Genomic DNA, 20420 nt, shown 5'->3' with positions numbered 1-20420 from the left:
GTCTTTCTGGTGAGAGCATTCCACACCTGGATTGTGGAACATTTGCCTATTATTCTTTAAAAATTCTTCAAGCTCTGTCAAATTGGTTGTTGATCATGGCTAGTTAGGAAGGACACCTGTATCTTTGTAGTGACTGGGTGTTTTGATGCTTTTTTAAAAACTAATCTACCAATAGGTGCCCTTCTTTGCGAGGATTTGGAAAACCTCCCTGGTCTTTGACGTTGAATCTGTGTTTGAAATACTTGACTGAGGAACAATACAGATAATTGTATGTGTGGGGTATAGAGATGAGGTAATCATTCAAAAATACTTGTAAAGGGGAGCCACAGTCGGTGCAATGTGTGCACGAAAACATTTTGCTCAAAACATTGTTTTACCCTTTTTGTGTGTGCTTTACTGTTTTATACTTGCGATATCGCCTCTCACAAGGATTTTTTTTTTTTTTTTAATCACCAGAAGACGCCTTTAAAGGATTGAGTAACCAGTACCATATTTTTTTTAATCCAATGAATGCAGGAAGGAATATAACATTTCACCATGGTTTAAAATTTTAAAAAATGTATGTGTGGTCCCGTGTGGCTCAGTTGGTAGAGCATGGCGCTTGCAACGCCAGGGTTGTGGGTTCATTCCCCACGGGGGGACCAGGATGAATATGTATGAACTTTCCAATTTGTAAGTCGCTCTGGATAAGAGCGTCTGCTAAATGACTTAAATGTATGCTAGTTTCCATGTATGCTAGTCATTTACAGTAGATAACTGTGAATCTGTCACAGCAGTCAGCATTGCCTATTTGGCAAAGACCATTAACAAACATGCCATGAAACAGTTATTAACAGTGCTCAAACACCTAAACAAGGACATTGACAAAACAGGGCTCAAAAGTATATTTATTGTAAAAAATACATATAAAACCAACTTTGAGACATACAAAAGATTGGAGCTTAGAAACAGTAAAATGAACAGACAAAGACCAAGCCAGTTTGAACTGCAATACATATTTACACTTTAATAAATACACATAATTGTTCTATTATACCAAAGAGAAGGCAGATTGTCCATATCTTGGGATGCAGATATCGCTGTGGTGACCTTAAACATTCTCATTGAATATATCAGCATAACCGTCACAAAGCTCAGCGTCTAGGAGGAACAGAACCCTGTGATTAAACGCCAAGAATACAATACATAGAAAATATCATCCTTGGAGAATAGCTATGCTGCCAAGTAATAGCATTTGTAAAAATTGAGGTATTGCACCACACAGTTAAAAAGGGAGAGTAGTAAAGTAACATTTGGGGCTTCAGATTGTCCAGATTTTTACTGACAACCCTTTCTCTCCCCCCCCCCCCCCCCTCCCCCTCAATGTACACAACAACATAATTATTCATCATATTCACCACACACAAAAAAAGTACATTTAGGTCTAATGATCAATTCCTCTTTTTCACACACATCCCCTCCCACTGTTTCAGTTACACAGACATACATTCTTTTGGCGAAATAGTTTCTTTTTTGAAGTGGAAAGAGTAACATGCACAGGGCTGCCAGGGCACGACAGGTCGTAGCACCTCAGAGTGCAGGATGTGGTGCAAGAACTCTGGGAGATCATCCAATAGGAATGCTGAACAGGACTGATCCTCATGCTGGTCTACAGCAGTCTGCCCATACTTTGATAAACTCACTGTAGCGTCACCACTGATCCTCAGACTAGACTACACCATAGGAGCCTGGACAGACACAAACCTCTCACCAGGCAAAGGCAGCCAACACAGGCAACGGTAGCTTTTTTTAACACATATGGTAATAATACAATGTCTAAAAATCCTCTTATGGGGAAGGGTGGTGGCTTAATACAACAAATCCCCCCATCAGCTGTTCATTGCCTCCAGCGATGGGAAGCATGGGATAGGCGAGGCAGATGCCTCATGGCGTAATCATGCCCTAAAATACATCATCCCTCACATTGACATGAACGCAGCCAGATGGCCAGACAAGTGCATAGGGCCTGGTCCAACATTCCGGACTACACCCCAGACAGAGCGAGAGAGGCAGGGGGACGATGACCCACACACCACCACATGCCTTCAGCACGACAGGACGGGTTGGTCTCACTGAGAGGAGGGCCAAGTCATCGTAGCAGTATGTTTTTAATCACACTGCTTTAGGAACAAAGTAGCACTATGGTCGTTCCACCTTAAAAAGGTGGAACGACCATAGTTGTGCTGGAACGATCATAGTGCTGCTGGAACGACCACAGTGCTACTTTGTTCCTAAAGCAGAGGAAAGAGGGTAGACATCAACCATCATAGTTTGTTCTGAAATAATTTCTGTTAGAAACATAAGATTAGCATTCGTGCAACATTATATTTTTGAAAGCTAATTGATTGCATCCAAATTGGGCATTTTCATTTATAGGATTCTTATAATATTTATTCAATATAGTACCTAACATCTGAATTGGGCCACACTTTCTTCAAACAATGAGTTAGACATGAGGAATCAAAAGGAATGGTCAAAAGCCAGGCACTGACCCCCCACCAGTCCCAACAAGTATATACAGTGCCTTTGGAAAGTATTCAGACCCCTTGACTTTTTCCGCATTTTGTTAGGTTACAGCCTTATTCTAAAATCGATGAACATTTTTTCCCCCCTCAATCTACACACAATACCCCATAATGACAATGCAAACATTTTTTGTGGTTGACATTTGTTAATTTATTACAAAAAAACAACTGAAATATTCCACTTACACAAGTATTCAGACCATTTACTCAATACTTTGTTGAAGCACCTTTAGCAGTGATTACAGCCTCGAGTCTTCTTGGGTATGACACTACAAGCTTGGCACACCTGTATTTGGGAAGCTTCTCTCATTCTTCTCTGCAGATCCTCTCAAGCTCTGTCAGGTTAGATGGGAAGCGTTGCTGCACAGCTATTTTCAGATCTCTCCAGAGATGTTCGATCGGGTTCAAGTCCAGGCTCTGGCTGGGCCACTCAAGGATATTCAGAGACTTGTCCGGAAGCAACTCCTGTATTGTCTTGGCTATGTGCTTAGGGTCGTTGTCCTGTTGGAAGGTGAACCTTCTCCCCAGTCTGAGGTCCTGAGCACTCTGAAGCAGGTTTTCAACAAGGATCTCTGATGTACTTAGCTCCGTTCATCTTTGCCTTGATCCTGACTAGTCTCCCAGTCCCTGCTGCTGAAAAACATCCCCACAGCATGATCCTGCCACCACCATGCTTCAATGTAGGAATGGTGCCAGGTTTCCTCCAGATGTGACGCTTGGCATTCAGGTCAAAGAGTTCAATCTTGTTTTTCATGGTCAGAGTCTTTAGGTGCCTTTTGGCAAACTCCAAGCTGGCTGTCATGTACCTTTTACTAAGGAGATGCATACATCTGTCCACTACCATAAAGGCATGACTGGTAGAGTGCTGCAGAGATGGTTGTCCTTCTGGAAGGTTCTCCCATCTCCACAGAAAAACTCTGGAGCTCTGTCAGAGTGACCATCGGGTTCTTGGTCACCTCCCTGACCAAGGCCCTTCTCCCCGATTGCTCAGTTTGGCCGGGCGGCCAGCTCTAGGAAGAGTCTTGGTGATTCCAAACTTCTTCCATTTAAGAATGATGGAGGCCACTATTTTCTTGGGGACCTTCAATGCTGCAGACATTTTTTGGTACCCTTCCCCAGATCTGTGCCTCGACACAATCCTGTCTTCGAACTCTTCGGACAATTCCTTTGACATCATGGCTTGGTTTTTGCTCTGACATGCACTGTCAACTGTGGAACCTTATATAGACAGGTGTGTGCTTTTCCAAATCATGTCCAATTGATTGGAATCCACCTGTGGTAAATTCAATTAAGTAGTAGAAACATCAATGATGATCAATGGAAACAGGATGCACCTGAGCTCAATTTCAAGTCTTATAGCAAAGGGTCTGAATACGTAAGTTATCTGTTGACAAATTTTCTTTTGCAATAAAAAAAAGAAAAAAAAAGCTTTTTCATTAAGGGGTATTGTGTGTAGATTTCTAAGGATTTTTAAAAATGTAATCCATTTTAGAATAAGGCTGTAACGAAACAAAATGTGGAAAAAGTCAAGGGGTCTGAATACTTTCCGAGGCACTGTAGTATCAGTCCTCTGTGACAGACAAGTAGTGTCAGGAAAGTATTCAGGAACACTTATCTGTTTCTAACTACAGAAACGATTTCAGAACAATCTAAGATGGTGGGTGTCATGGCTTGCTGAAATGACATGTAACAACGCTAGGGTTAAAACAATCTCACCCAGAGGGTATAAGGGCACAAAGAACACACACACACCTCTCATTTACACAACCAGTGAGAAGTCTGCAGTTCGCCTCTGCTGTCCAGAGTCGGGCGCTGTCATCCAGGACATTGACTGTCCCCATTCGTCCACACCGCTATCACACATATATAAACACACACACACTACTGGTGTTACTAAATTAGCAACTGTGGTTCAATCAAGCACACCTTATCTGAGAAGAAAGTTCAGCCTTGGGGTAAAAAGTGCTTAGTATGGGCATGACACCAGTACTATGGCCTGGGAAATGCCAACAACCTACTGTAGCTGCGGTAAAAGGCGCTAACACAGTGGGTTCAGCACCAACCAACCACACAAACTGACATCATCCGCTTTTAACTCCACACCCACCATCCTTCTCCTGAAATGTATCATGGTGACAATAGAAAACCACCTACAATCACTACTACAGCAAACCCATCCACAACATAAAGCCCTGCTTTCCAACATCGGGCTATAAAAAACAATGCATTGCAATATTTAAGCATGAACAGTTAACATTTTCAGAGCTGGGATGGTTATCTTTTATGGGCAGAAACATTTATTCACTGGAACGTGAATCTCTACCCAATATTGTTTTGCTGCATCATAAAAGACAAAAATGACCTATCCCATATGGAAAAGTCCACATTAGGGGAAGAGGAATGCATGGGACAACAGAAACACAAATTTTTCCTCTCCTCCTCGAGTTAAAAAGGACTTTCACGGGACTGTCAACCTGGTATGATAATATATCGATTTACCGTTTTTCTGGAGTGCAGCAGTTTATAGTTTGGGCTATGTTCACAGAGGAGAGGTGTCTGTCTATTCCAGCGGTAGTTAAAGTGGTCTGAGGTGAGCTCAAACAGACTGAACCAGCTCAAATGGACTGAACCAGGTCGAAGAGAAAAAAGTGGTCTGCGGTCGCATCCTTTTGGGGCTGTGTCTGGGTCAGTAAAATTAGGAGGCTTGCCTCTGGTATTTTTCTTTGCTGTAATATATTTGCTGCAATTATAGAAACATTGCAGTCTCCTGTGGGGGAAAAAAGTACATCAAATATTTATACTTTCCTCACACTTGGAATGTAACTTCCTATTTCACATAATATTTTGTCCACACTAACTTCTACCCTGTTGGCTAGCGTGACATCATGGGGTTGGAATAAATGGGGTCATGAACACGTACGTACCTGAGTCAGGTGTGTCCCTGAGCAGGACATGTGACCCATGAGTCAATCAATAGGGTGTTCGGGACAGCATGGCTTCACCTTGGACCAGGAGTCAATACAGCTGGACAGAGAAAGAGAGACACAAAGACATGTAATGAGACATACAGAAATGGAATGGCTGTTTTCCCTTTGGATTATCACTTATTCTGGACCATGCAGAACATATGTATTACAGCAGTTTAAGTTACATAACTCAATCCCATCTGTGGTCCCAGGGTGGGACTTAACTCTGACCATGGTACAGGCAGCTGACTGACTCACTGTGAGACAGCCGGATTAGAAACACATTTTGTGGTTACTGTATTTCTTTCAAAAGGAGGTTCACACCTTAAAATACCTCTTAGTCAAACAGAGGTGAATGACTTGCGATAAGGTTAGGTCATTCTGGTAAAGAAAATAAGGTTATAGCCGCTCACTGCTTGATGCTCCCACAAGTGTTCTTCAAAATCAAAAATCAAATAAAAATAAAAATGTGAAACGCTTACTTATGGGCCCTTTCCAACAATGCAGAGAGGAAAAATAGAAAAATAAATAAATAAATAATAACTTGGCTATACACGGAGTATACCAAACATTAATACACTGCTCAAAAAAATAAAGGGAACACTTAAACAACACAATGTAACTCCAAGTCAATCACACTTCTGTGAAATCTTTGTACCTCCGCCTTTCTGCTGGAGGTCATTTTGCAGGGCTCTGGCAGTGCTCCTCCTTGCACAAAGGCGGAGGTAGCGGTCCTGCTGCTGGGTGTCTTGCTAATTGCCTATAATTTCCACCTTTTGTCTATTCCATTTGCACAACAGCATGTGAAATTTATTGTCAATCAGTGTTGCTTCCTAAGTGGACAGTTTGATTTCACAGAAGTGTGATTGACTTGGAGTTACATTGTGTTGTTTAAGTGTTCCCTTTATTTTTTTGAGCAGTGTACTAAACATAAGGAACGCCTTCCTAATATTGAGTTGCACCCCCCTCCCCCCCTTTGCCCTCAGAACAGCCTCAATTCGTCTGGCATGGACTCTACAACGTGACTAAAGTGTTCCACAGAGATGCTGGCCCATGTACACACGGGAAACTGTTGAGCGTGAAAAACCTAGCAGCGTTGAAGTTCTTGACACTTAAAATATTTTGCCTTGCCCATTCACCCTCTGAATGGCACACACACACACACGTCTCAATTGTACCAAGGCTTAAAAATCCTTCTTTAAGCTGTCTCCTTCCCTTCATCTACACTGATTGAGTGACGTCAATAAGGGATCATAGTTTCACCTGGATTCACCAGGTCAGTCTGTCATGTTCTTAATGTTTTGTATACTCAGTATATGCATGGGGTACTGTATACTGAATAAAAAACAAACGCAACATGTAAAGTGTTGGTGCCATGTTTCATGAGCTGAAATAAAAGATCCCAGAAATTTTCCATACGCACAAAAATATTATTTCCCTCATATTTTCTGCAATAATTAGTGAGCATTTCTCCTTTGCCAAGATAATACATCCACCTGACAGGTGTGGCATATCAAGAAGCTGATTAAACAGCATGATCTTTACACAGGTGCACTGTGTGCTGGGGACAATAAAAGGCCACTCATATGTGCAGATTTGTCACACAAAACAATGCCACAGATGTCTCAAGTTGAAGGAGTGCGCAATTGGCATGCTGACTACAGGAACATCAACCAGAGCTGTTGTTAGAGAATTGAATGTTCCTTTCTCTACCATAAGCCACCTCCAATGTAATTTTTGAGAATTTGGCACTATGTCCAACCAGCCTCACAACCGCAGACCACGTGTAAGCACGCCAGCCCAGGACCTCCACATCCGGCTTCTTCACCTGCGGGATCATCTGAGACCAGCCACCAGGACAGCTGGTGATGTCCTAGCTCCCCAGCGGGTGTGCCTGGCTCCCAAGTGGGTGGGCCCTATGCCCTCCCTGGCCCATCCATGGATGCGTCCCTGTGCAGCCATGTGAAATCCATAGATTAGGTTCTAATGAATTTATTTCAATTGACTGATTTCCTTATATGAACTGTAACTCAGTAAAATCGTTGAAATTGTTGCATGTTGCGTTTATATTTTTAGTTCAGTATACATATGGGAAGGGGCAAAGTGACAGGAAACAGGATAGATAATAAGTAGTAGCAGCAGCATATGTGAAGATTTAAGAGTTAGAGCAAAGGGGGTCAATGCAGATAACCAAATAGCTACTCGGACTAACTATTTAGCAGACTTATGGCTTGGGGGTAGAAGCTGTTCAGGGTCCTGTTGGTTACAGACTTGGTGCATCGGTACCACTTTCCGTGCCGTGGCAGAGAAAACTGTCTATGACTTGGGTGGCTGGAGTCTTTGATACATTTTAGGATCTTTCTCTGACACCACCTGGTATAGACTGGATTGTAGGGAGCTCAGCCCCAGTGATGTACTGTGCCGTACGCACTACCCTCTAGCGCTTTGTGGTCGGATGCCAAGCAGTTGCCACCAAGCAGAGATGCAGTCAGCCAAGATGCTCTTAACTGTGCAGCTGTATAACCTTTTGATGATCTGAGGGCCCTTGACAAATCTTCTCAGCCTCTTCATGACTGTGAAGGTGTGGGTGGACCATGTTAATTCCTTATGCTGGGCATACACTATACAACTTCTAAAATCTTAACTTGGCCATGCTCACAGTTCCCGATTTCCATGTCTCAAATCTTTAATTCTGTCCATTCTCAACCCCAGGTCGTGGGTGCTCACATTACACAATAATTCCCTACTTGATCCTGCCAACACGCAAACAGCGAGTTGCTTTATAAGTGTGCACATTATTATGTGCAGAAACTTTTTTTTTTTTTTTAAGAGACGGAAGTGAAGAATATGGACCCGCAAATGGTTGGGCCGACGTGGACAATCTGGACTTATATTCTTGAGGGAATTGGAGGTGAAAACATTTAAATATTGAAAAAGGCAGCTGCATTCTCTCCACAGCTCCACCAATCTGTCATAATTAAGGAGAAACCCCGCCTATTTCTACAATTTCTCTTCTTTAAAATCTGATTTTAAACTTAACCACACTGATAATTTAAGGTTAAGCAAAAGGTTTAGAGGTTATGAATTTTTTTACGATATAGACAATTTTGACTGTGGCAACTAGTGACAACCTGCGCGTTGTTGTTGCTTTCTTCTTCGCCATCATTGTTTTGGTCTCACATGTTGAGTGCTCCTTGGCTATTAGCTGCAGTCCTTGTCCAATCGCGTTGAGGCACCGCTCATACTACAAGATGAACCACCAACATTTGACACGTCAGAACATTTTCTGGACAACGAAAGGTTGTTGTCCTGGCACCACACTGCCAGATCATGACCTCTTCCCTATAGGCCGTCTCATCATCGTTGGTGATCAGGCCTACCAGTCTTGTCGTCAACAAACTTAATGAGGGTGTTGGAGTCGTGTGTGGCCACGCAGTCATGGGTGAACAGGGAGTACAGGAGGGGACTAAGCATGCACCCCTAAAGGGCCCCCGTGTTGAGAGTCAGCGTGGCGGATGTGTTGTTGCCTACCCCCTACCCATCACCTGGGGGCAGCGCGCCAGGAAGTCCAGGATCCAGTTACAGAGGAAGGTGTTCAGTCCCAGGGTCTTGAGCTTAGTGATGAGCTTGGAGGGTACTATGGTGTTGAACGCTGAGCAGTAGTCAATGAACAACTCTCTCAAGTCTTAAATTATTCAATGGAGCTTTTAGTGATATCAAAGATGACTTGTGGGAGAAAAACATTACTGGATTTTTTTACGCAGTAAGCAGTGACAAAATAACCATGTCATTTCACATAGACCGGAAGGCATATTACTAAATGAGAGTTCCAACGAATGCAACTCATGATTGCATCACAACTTTTTGCACAGATCTGTGCTTTGTTCACCCTTTGTCTCCTGGGCCACATGTACAGTGCTTTCAGAAAGTATTCACCACTCCTTGACTTTTTCCACATCATGAGATTTTGTGTCACTGGCCTATACACAATAACCCATAATGTCAAAGTGGAATTATGTTTTTAGAAATGTGTACATATTATTTAAAAATGAAAAGCTGAAATGTCTTCAGTCAATAAGTATTCAACCCCTTTGTTATGGCGAGCCTAAATAAGTTCAGGAGTAAACATTTGCTTAACAAGTCACATAATAAGTTGCATGGACTCACTCTGTGCAATAATAGTGTTTAACATGATTTTTGAATGACTACCTCATCTCTGTACCCCAAACATACAGATAGTTGTAAGGTCCCTCACTCAAGCAGTGAATTTCAAACATGTTCAACCACAAAGACCAGGGACACCTATTGGTAAATGGTAAAAAACAAAAAACAGATGATGAATACCCCTTTGAGCATGGTGAAGTTATTATTTACACTTTGGATGGTGTATCAATACACCCAGTGACTACAAAGATACAGGTGTCCTTCCTAACTCAGTTGCCGGAGAAGTAGGAAACCCCTCAGGGATTTCACCATGAGGCCAATGGTGACTATAAAACAATTACAGAGTTTAATGGCTGTGATAAGAGAAAACTTATAATTGATCAACAATATTGTATTTACTCAACAATACTAATCTAAATGACAAAAGAAGGAAATCTGTACAATTTCAAAACATGCATCTTGTTTTCAATAAGGCACTTAAGTAATACTGCAAAAAAGGTGGCAAAGAAATGTACCTTTTGTCCTGAATACAAAGCGTTATGTTTGGGACAAATCCAACACGTCACTGAGTACCACTTCATATTTTCAAGCATAGTGGTGGCTGCATCATGTTATGAGTATGCTCGTCATCAGCAAGGACTAGGGAGCTTTTTTTTAGGATAAAAAGAAACGGAATAGAGCTAAGCACAGGCAAAATCCTAGAGGAAAACCTGGTTCAGTCTGCTTTCCGACAGACAAATTCACATTTCAGCAGGACAAAAACACAAGGCCAAATATACACTGGAGTAAGCTTATCAAGATGACACTGAATGTTCATGAATGGCCTAGTTACAGTTTTCACTTAAATAGGCTTGAAAATCTATGGCAAGACATGAAAATGGCTGTCTAGCACTGATCAACAACCAACTTGACAGAGCTTGAAGATTTTTTTAAATAATACATGTGCAAATGTTGCACAATCCAGGTGTGCAAAGCTCTTAAGAGACTTACCCAGAAAGACTCACAGCTGTAATCGCTGCCAAACGTTATTCTAACATGTATTGACTCAGGGGTGTGGATACCTATAACTGAGATTATTTTATTTTTTATATACATTTGCAAAAATGACTAAAAACATGTTTTCACTTTGTCATTATGGGGTATTGTGGTCAATTGATTCAAAAAATAAAATATGTAACCCATTTTGAATTCACACTAACACAACAAAATGTGAAATAAGTCAAGGGGTATGAATATTTTCTTAAGGCACTAAATCCTCAGTAGGCACGTTCACACTGCACCTCAGCCCAGGGCAAAAGAGTTTACCGTCGTCCAAAACATGTTCTCGTACGCACAGCAGTGTTCTAGAATATTGTACCATTGGCTTTCATACTTTCTGAATGTCAGCGCAGCTCAAGCAATTTCTCAAATTTCTGTCAACACATTCAAATGAAGAGGACGCGTACCGGAGACGACTATCGCGTCTCAGGACTAGCCTCCTTAGCTCTGCCCTTATGAAAAAAGATTGCAGTCAGAGTGCAGTATAACTGCATTACGCTGCAAATACCACGTCCAAGAGAAGGGGGGAAAAATGTAATTTTGCAGTGTGACTGCAGTTACAGGGCAGTTCAACTGCAGTTATTCTGCAATACTGCGTCCAAAATATCACAATCAGCTGCAGTTATTGCACTTTTACTGCAGTCTCAAAACTGCAATCTTTTTTTGTAAAGATGGGCTAAGGGAGATTTTAGCCGGGGGCTAGCACCAACACCTTAGCCCAGAGCTAGCTGGCCCTGCTCTGGTTTTACGGGGAAACATGGTGCCAAAATAGCCAGCATGAAACAGGGTCAAGAACAATACATAGAATATTCACTGTCCAATCACAAAAGCTGCACTTTCACTTACTTTGCATATGCTTGTGATTCGTTCTGCACGCAATTTTGACAAGTACATTTATACTATTTCACCCTTCCATCCGAGGACAAAAACCTGACAAAAATAAACAACTTCAATCAAAGCAAAAACATTGGTTGCTATGGCTAACATAAATGGTTGCTTGCACTGGCTAATGTCTTCTCACTTAGCTAGCCAATTGATGCCACAAACTCTACAGCTGGAAGGGCAGAAAACACTCCCTTTACGTCTGTTTTCATAGCTTTTCTATTGACATTTATTTGGATATCGCTATTAGGGCTGACCCCATTTAGTCGACTGGTCGATTGTTTGGTTGATAGGCTGTTGGTCGACCGAGGTTTCTCTAGTCGAGCAGTTGCACTTCCATTTAAAAAAAAATATTATGGTGCACAAGACTGTCTGATTCGCGCCTGTCTCAGTGAACTAATCCATTGCGGAGGCCACGGGGATGACACAGTCCATCACTAAGACATGTGATACTGAAATTGTATATGGTTATATTATGGAAAAATAACGGTGCAACACTAAAATCTAATATTTTATAACAAATGTGCTTTCTCCCGCATTGGATAAGTTCGCTGTTCGTGGTTCTGAAATAATATTCAGTGCGCAGTAGAATTGGCGCCTTCCCCTATGTGCAAAATAGCAAAGTTAACCAGCATATTGGGATTGAGAACAATGCGGTGGAGGCAGCAGCAGAGACAGGAGAAAAAGCCCTTGCCTTAGCTTAATTGAAAATTGAGGAGACAGGAAACCCCAACTTAATTAGGTTAATAATCAATAGCCTAACTGCTAAATGTGCTGGACTTTATAAATCATCCATATATATCTACAGAAATAAGACAGATTTTGCTTCTGTTGCCTGTTTGTTTAATACCCTACTGATTCCGTGAGCACCAAGCCTCATGCTTGGTAGGCAGTCATTGCAAATAAGAATGTGTTCTTAACTGACTTGCCTAGTTAATTAAAGGTTCAAAAAAATAAATGCAAAGGCAAAATTTTGGATAAAGCAATTTCACAGATTTGGTTGCTTTACCATTTTATTTTGTTAGAACAGACTGGTATTACTTATAAATATATTGTTTACACTGTTCCAAACAGGCAGAACAAAAATATTGTAATCTAACAGCACCTGTTTGTTACACATATGCACGCAGCACTCGCTCCTATACCCTCCTTTTTCTTGATCTCCTTATTGTTATTATTACAATTATTATGATCATCATTATAGTAATAAGTAGTCGTTATCATTGGTAGGCTTTGTATAGTAGCCTTGTATAACCACCATCGAGCTGTAGGCCTAAGAGCGCGTACTGTTTGATCTTAAAACCATAACTTACTTACCGTAATTTCTGGACTATTAAGCGCACCTGAATATAAGCCGCACCCACTGAATTTAAAAAATATATGTATTTTGTACATAAATAAGCCGCACATGTCTATAAGCCGCAGGTGCCTACCGGTACATTGAAACAAATGAATTTTACACAGCCTTTAAACGAAACACGGCTTGTAACAAAAATAAATAGGCTTTTAAACGAAACACGGCTTGTAACAAAAATAAATAGGCTTTAACGAAACACGGCTTGTAACAAAAATTTAAAAAAATAGCAGTAAACAGTAGCCTACCAAGAAAGTCATTGGTCACTATCTTCCTCCTCCTGTGCACTGAAACCACTGAAGTCATCTCCTTCGGTGTTGGAGTTGAATAGCCTCAGAATTGCTTCATCCGATGTTGGATCGTTTTCATTGTCGCTCTCGTCACTTTCATCCGGAGGCAAATTCCCCGCTGAGCTCATGCTGCCCTCTTCAACACGCAGCAGTCCAGCCTTTCGAAACCCGTTGATGATAGTGGATTTTTTGACAATGCTCCACGCTGTCAGGACCCACTGGCATGATGGGAAGTTTGAGCGCGCTCGATTTACGTCACATTATGTGACGGTGCTCAGTTTTTTGGCGGCATGAATCGAGGTTCAAAGCGTGGGAAAAAGTAGCGGCTTATAGTCCGGAAATTACGGTAAGCCTACATTTCAATATACAGGCTACCGTATCAATCAATCATTCATTCGTCCATGCCATCACACCGCATACGAGACATTCATGCTTTGAAATGCAAATCAAGCATTTTAGTTTTAAAATTAAACAAAGGGCGCTATGAATAATTAGCCTAAATGATACATAAACTACAATTCACAAACGCATGCAATTGTTTTTAGGTCTGCTGTAATAAAGGCTTGATAGATATTTTTTCCCCGTTAGAAAAGACTCTCCGGTACACTTGTTTATTTTGTGTTGTTTACACGGTTTCAAATGGTCCGAAAAAATACACACAATACTCACGCAACCCTTGCTCTTATACCCTCCTTTTTCAAATGCCAAATGTCTTCCACAGACCTGACTTCCTCTTTCCCTCCTGAGCAACCAGTAAACATTTGCCTGTTTCCGAGTTTCTTTTTCACTTCCTCCACATACATTTAGCTGTCATGTGTTACTGTGTTCAGAGTTTGTTATAAACAATTTATTGTTGTAATTATGATAGGCTATAGGTCAGGCCCTATTGGTCACATGCATGCAATGCTTACATGTTTCATGTAAAGAGAGCAAGGGTTGAGGGAATGTTTTTCCAAATAAGGGATTTTGGTAACAGAACTTTTCAGTCAGAAACAAGTAAAAAAACGAAATGGCTGAAATGTTGCAGCTTCAGCACGGACAGCGCAATAAACACTTGCTCTGCTGTGGTTCCTTTTCGCTGCAGTAGGGAGGAGAGTGAGACAACGTGCACCAGTCACACAGGCAATCACTGTCATTTTTTTTTAACACAGTGTGACCATCGGGCTCTTTCTTGAGTCATTTGTGTGTTTTCATTATTTAATCAAACAGTGTGCTTAAAGCATCAGACAAGCTCAGTGCATATGTAGTTGATTTTATTCAACCACTGTTTATATATGTAAAAATAAGTTGAAACACTTCGACCAATCGATTCGACCAATCGATTGGTCGACTGATGCCCTTTGCAACCACGTACCTATGTGAGAGTGGATTTTGTGTAAAATGGTTGAACAAAGAGCCCAATTATTGATTATTATTATATTATTATTTCAGAGTGACCCTAGTACGCATTGGTCACGTGGCTGAGATGGGCACAAGCACTGTCCATGACAGACTGTTCACACCCTTCTTGTTGGCAGAGAGAACATTTTGCAGGTTTAACGCTTATTTCCTGCTATTCTATACATTTTGCCATGGGGTGGAGATCAAATTTTGCAGTTTTAAAGCTAATTTCCAGCAATTCTACAAGCTTTGCCATGTCTTGTGTGTTCATGTGATATCTGAGTGACTCAAACAACAACAAAATCAATGGGCTAAAAAACCTAGCTAAATAACGTTAGCTGAAATGGGCTAGTTGATCTAGACATTTCTGACAAGTTATGAATAGCTCTTTCTTTGGTCTGCAATTACAAGAGGAAAACTGCTGATTCGAAAATTGCACCTTGTGCATTGTAATATTACAACTTTCAAGAGTAAGCCTGACTGAGCTCCTTAAAAAATATATATTTAAGTTTGGGAACCACTGGCCCAAGGCTTTGAGAAGTGTGAATGCTTGGTCCTGAGCTAGAGCTTAGCCCATGTTAACAAATGCTTGGTGAACACAGGACAAGCTAACCCAGGGTCAGTCATAGCCTGGGGCTAAGTTAGCCCAATGTTAAAAACAATGCGTGTGAAAAGGCCTAGTGCTATTACCCCTTGTGGTAGACACATAGGCAGGCCAGCCGGGCAATGGTCTCTCCCTGCTGCAGCTCCTCCAGACAGATGGAACACTCACCGCTGTCCTTACTGAGCACGTCCGCTGAGAACACAACACACACACACACACACACACATCACAGACATGACAGATAGACGTTAAAGTGTCATCACAAACCCAGGGGGCAGGGAAGGGACTTTTAACATACATACTTTCAAACACACATTATGCCTGAACTTTCATATATGCTACTGTTTGTGTAATAGACTGTAAATATAATTATTTGGTGGGTGCTTACATTTGTCCTATTTCAAACATGTACAAGTGTGCATTAATGTGTGTGATTTGGAAATGTGTTTTTTCCATATCCCTCTGAGAATGGGGTCACGGCCAGGGTCTGCCATTCAAAGGTAAACCTGGAGCAAATAGGATTAAGTGCCTTGCTCAAGGGCACAGACAGATGTTTCACCTTGTCGGCTCGGGGATTTGAACTAGCAACATTATAGTTACTGGCCCAAAGCTCTAACCGCTAGGCTACCTGCCACCACTATAACACCACTGTTTACCATACAATGTCAACCCTTTCTCTGGGTGAATGTAAAGAGCCTCTTTTGTTTGTAACAAATGAAACAGGCCCCTGCTCTGCGTTTTTGGTGCACTCATACTCACTGTTGTAAGGGAGAGGTGGAGATGTGAGGCAGCTCAACAGGTGATTCTCAATCTTGCCCCCCGAGAAAGACTTGGAGCAGAACGGACAGCGGATATCTGGGGATGGGATGACAAAAACATGCGCATGATTAACGACGAAACATTAGACAAACAAAAGCGGGGAGAAGATCAAATCAACTTGTCCATCATGCATGCCATGGGTCTTTAGTAGATGTTGACATTTGTGTGATTTGAGTATCATCCTGACAATGTCAGGTCAACTAACTCATGATTAGTTTTCCAGTCATCATCATTCCACCAGACAACATGCATAACAAGAGGAGTCCAGCCTCAGGGGTGGGACGACATGGGGGAAGTGTGTGCCCAGTTGGCCTACATATCCCCTCCCTCTCTGGCCCTGCTGTCAGCTGTGCCCATGTGAGGACTTTGACCCATTTCCTAGACCTGCTAGGGGGCTGGATTAATGGCGCGTGGGAAAATAAATCCAAAGCTTGGTTTGGGTAGGGGTCTCACTGACATACAATCACTTCTGTCCATCTGTCTGATTAATAATGTAGGCCTACACTGTGAGATTCTTCCTTGTCAGTCAGGACCTGGCCATATGTGAAAGCTTCTTTAAAAAAAAATAGCTGTGGATTGTTTCGTAGGCCTATGACTATAAGGGAAGCTTATTTTTTATAAATTCCCCATTACATGCCACCAGTAGTACATGTACAGTTAATCCCCGTAATTTGGTTACATCAATTTCTGTTCCTGCATGAATTAATTACAGTCATTTACCGATCTCATTCTCGGAGTGGAAATGTTGTTTGCAGAGTTCACAACATGCTACACAACCTGAAACAAGTTTTGGTTTATTTCATAACCATAATTGACAAGTTGTCAATTTTTAAAAATTGTCTTTTGTTTGGAGTGGTCCATGTGAGCAATGAGCATGTGTCTAGTTTCTCTGTCCTGTTAATGATGAGGGAGCGTGGGCGCCTGAGCACACATAGAAGTACCTGGCCTGCTGCGCAGCAATGTAGTAAAGTCAAAGTATAAAAAATAAAAATAAAAAAAGATATTAAAACTATAGTTCCTCACAGTAGGTTATTTGAAAAATCTTTCCGACAATCTCCCCCTCGATAATCACCAAGCCTCAGTGTGTTTAAGAGCTAAATATAATTTGATGATCTCATACAGTGCAATTGGAAAGTATTCAGACCACTTGACTTTTTCCACATTTTGTTACGTTACAGCCTTGTTCTAAAATTGATTAAGTCGTTTTTCCCCCCTCAACAATCTACACAATACCCCATAATGACAAAGCAAAAAAAAAATAGAAATTTTTGTAAATGTCTTAAAAATAAAAAACTGAAATACCTTATTTACATAAATATTCAGGCTATTTGCTATGAGACTCAACATTGAGCTCAGGTGCATCCTGTTTCCATTGATCATCCTTGAGATGTTTCTACCACTTGATTAGAGTCCACCTGTGGTAAATTCAAGTCATTGGACATGATTTGGAAAGGCACACACCTGCCTATATAAGGTCCCACAGTTGACAGTGCGTGTCAGAGCAAAGACCAAGCCATGAGGTCGAAGGAATTGTCCGTAGAGCTCCGAGACAGGATTGTGTTGAGTCCCAGATCTAGGGAAGGGTACCAAAAAATTTCTGCAGCATTCAAGGTCCCCAAGAACATATTGGCCCCCATCATTCTTAAATAGAATAAGTTTAGAACCAACAAGACTCTTCCTAGAGCTTGCTGCCCGGCCAAACTGAGCAATCGGGGGAGAAGGGCCTTGATCAGGAAGGTGACCATGAACCCGATGGTCACTCTGACAGAGCTCCAGAGTTCCTCTGTGGAGATGGGAGAACCTTCCAGAAGGACAACCATTTCTGCAGCACTCCACCAATTTATGGTAGTGGCCAGACGGAAGCCATTCCTCAGCAAAAGGCACATGACAGCCCGCTTGGAGTTTGCCAAAAGGTCCCTAAAGGACTCTGACCATGAGACACAAGATTCTCTGGTCTGATGAAACCAGATTGAACTCTTTGGCCTGAATGCCAAGTGTCACGTCTGGAGGAAACCTGGCACCTTCCCTACGGTGAAGCATGGTGGTGGCAGCATCATGCTGTGGGGATGTTTTTCAGAGGCAGGGAGACTAGTCAGGATCGAGGGAAAGATGAACGGAGAAAAGTACAGAGAGATCCTTGATGAAAACTGTCCCCAGTGCGCTTAGGACCTCAGACTGGGGTGAATGTTCACCTTCCAACAGGACAACGACCCTAAGCAAACAGCCAAGACAACGCAGGAGTGGCCTCAGAACTAGTCTCTGAATGCCCTTGAGTGGCCCAGCCAGAGCCCGGACTTGAACCCGATCGAACATCGCTGGAGAGACCTGAAAATAGCTGTGCAGCGACGCTCCCCATCCAACCTGACAGAGCTTGAGAGGAACTGCAGAGAGGAATGGAAGAAACTCCCCAAATACAGGTGTGCCAAGCTTATAGCGTTATACCCAAGAAGACTTGAGGCTGTAATCATTGCCAAAGGTGCTTAGACAAAGTACTGAGTAAAGGTTTCTGAATACTTATGTAAATGTACTTATTTTTTTTATTTTTTTTGTACATGTGCAAAAATTGCAAACAAAAACGTTTTTGCTTAGTCAAACATTGAGTCACCATCAGTCGATTCTTGTAAAAATGGCAATTCTGAAAATGTTTGTCCTGTACAACTGTGGTCCTTCTGCAGGGTGCTGAAATTCATACTTCTAATAAAAACTATTAGCAAACTTTTACTGGGACGTCACTACCATAAACTATAACATTAACCCCTACCCAAACCTTAAGCATAACCCTTACCATAACCATTTAAAATGTAAACTTCCATTGCGTAGGGACATCCTAAACATCCCATCCTCTGTCTCTAACTACAGAAAACATTTCAGGACAATCTGAGATGGTGGGTGTCAATTCTCTTTCTTGTGCTTTTTGAGGTGGAACGACACAGCAGCCTGATAGTCACAACTTAATACAATGGGTTCAGCTGTAAGTCAAGTAGCTTGTATGCACGAGAGAAAATCACCCCTCCAAGAATGCCGTTTCAGTAGTAAGTCTGGCCAATTTGTGTCACGTCTCACATATTAGCTATAACAGATGTTTGCGCCCAAGCCAATTAACGTTGCTACCTAGGGTACATTTGTGTTTTTGTTCACACTGACTGACTGTCTAAATGATGCCGTGTACAGGATTTTAATCTGCCAAAAGTGAATAGGAACTGCAACTTAATAAAACAATACATAACAAAACACAAAAAGGGTTGTCACCATGTCGGTTGTTGACACGGTAGAGGCCAATCCAAGCCTCTGACACCGGGCGTTGATTGATGCTTCTCATTCTGACGTTGCGCCCGTTAGAGTGTCGATTACCGGGTAAACGTTCAGAGAAAGTGCGGTGAGACACGCGGCCTGTCTCCTCTCCAGGCAGATGTTCCCCGTTGACAGCACCCTCGGGACTGCTATTACCGTCTTCCTCGCGCTTGCATTCGCTGTTGTCTTCCGCTGGTGATGACTGGCTGATGGATGGGTGGCTGTTGTGGTCGGCGGGGCTTCCAACGGCGCTCGCCTGTTGCCCTATGTCCGAATCGCTGCCCTCCTCCGATCGGCTACGGTTGGTCTCCGAATCGTCAAAACTCCCCAAAAAGTCTATCTTAAGACTGGCGGGCCTATTGCAGCGGGGTCGTCGATAGGAATCGCGCTTTATGCCATCTTTGACGAAAGCCGAAGACACTGGGTCCTCTTGTAAACGACTAGCTCTTGTCCCCATCTCTTTCGTTTTTACCCACAAAACAGGAGATTTGGCTAAAAATGTGTTATTTTAGAAATGTCTATTTAAATTCTTCCCACGAACTCTTAAATTATCTTTGTTCTATAAATAGAGTATTGTCAAACGGTTCCTTTCCTGTTTCTGAATCGTCTCTTCTCTCCACATTCAATTTTCTTTGACATCCCTCACGTCTGACTGCTTTTGGTTGCCAGCGGAAGTGAATTCAGTTTCATCTTCTTCTTCTTTGCGAACTAACTAAATTGCGAACTACGCGCAAAAACGTGTATCGTCGCCACCAACTGGATGGTTGTGAAGAAATTTACAAAAGAAAAGTACGTTCCATTATAGGAAAGAGAACATTTTAATTAATCCACACAAACTACAAAATCATTTACAAAAATAAATAATATATATTCCCACTCCTTCAGACATTCAAAACTTCAAATCCCCTGCTCAGGCTCTGGGGCCTGAGAGTATGGCACTGCATGAGCCAGTACTCCATGTAGCTCCTCAGATGTCTTTTAATCCCAACGGGGAACATCAATGATGTCAATCTTTTTTTAAACAAATTTTCAACTTGCACAGTGCCATTCATCACCATTGCTATAAAA

General features: G+C 42.0%; 1 protein-coding gene across 2 annotated transcripts; it reads right to left on the bottom strand.

The window, feature by feature from the left end:
- Positions 1 to 869: 869 nt before the first annotated feature.
- Positions 870 to 20029, bottom strand: LOC111979318 (E3 ubiquitin-protein ligase znrf1-like). 2 transcript variants are annotated; one of them, XM_024009783.2, is made up of 5 exons: positions 19311 to 20029; positions 16002 to 16097; positions 15329 to 15434; positions 5489 to 5588; positions 870 to 5331 (listed from the first exon to the last, which is right to left on the bottom strand). In XM_024009783.2, exons 1-4 carry the CDS (start codon positions 19807 to 19809, stop codon positions 5531 to 5533), a joined length of 759 nt encoding a protein of 252 aa, XP_023865551.1. In that variant the 5' UTR covers positions 19810 to 20029; the 3' UTR covers positions 870 to 5331; positions 5489 to 5530. The 2 variants fall into 2 exon arrangements, with proteins under 2 accessions (XP_023865551.1, XP_023865552.1); XM_024009784.1 differs by having other exon boundaries at positions 870 to 1140.
- Positions 20030 to 20420: the final 391 nt, after the last annotated feature.

The sequence above is a fragment of the Salvelinus sp. IW2-2015 genome, linkage group LG19 (assembly GCF_002910315.2).
Source record: "Salvelinus sp. IW2-2015 linkage group LG19, ASM291031v2, whole genome shotgun sequence".
In the NCBI taxonomy this organism is placed as follows: Eukaryota; Metazoa; Chordata; class Actinopteri; order Salmoniformes; family Salmonidae; genus Salvelinus; species Salvelinus sp. IW2-2015.
The sequence above is the reverse complement of the archived record's forward strand: the minus strand, read 5'-3'. Positions and strand labels throughout refer to the sequence as shown.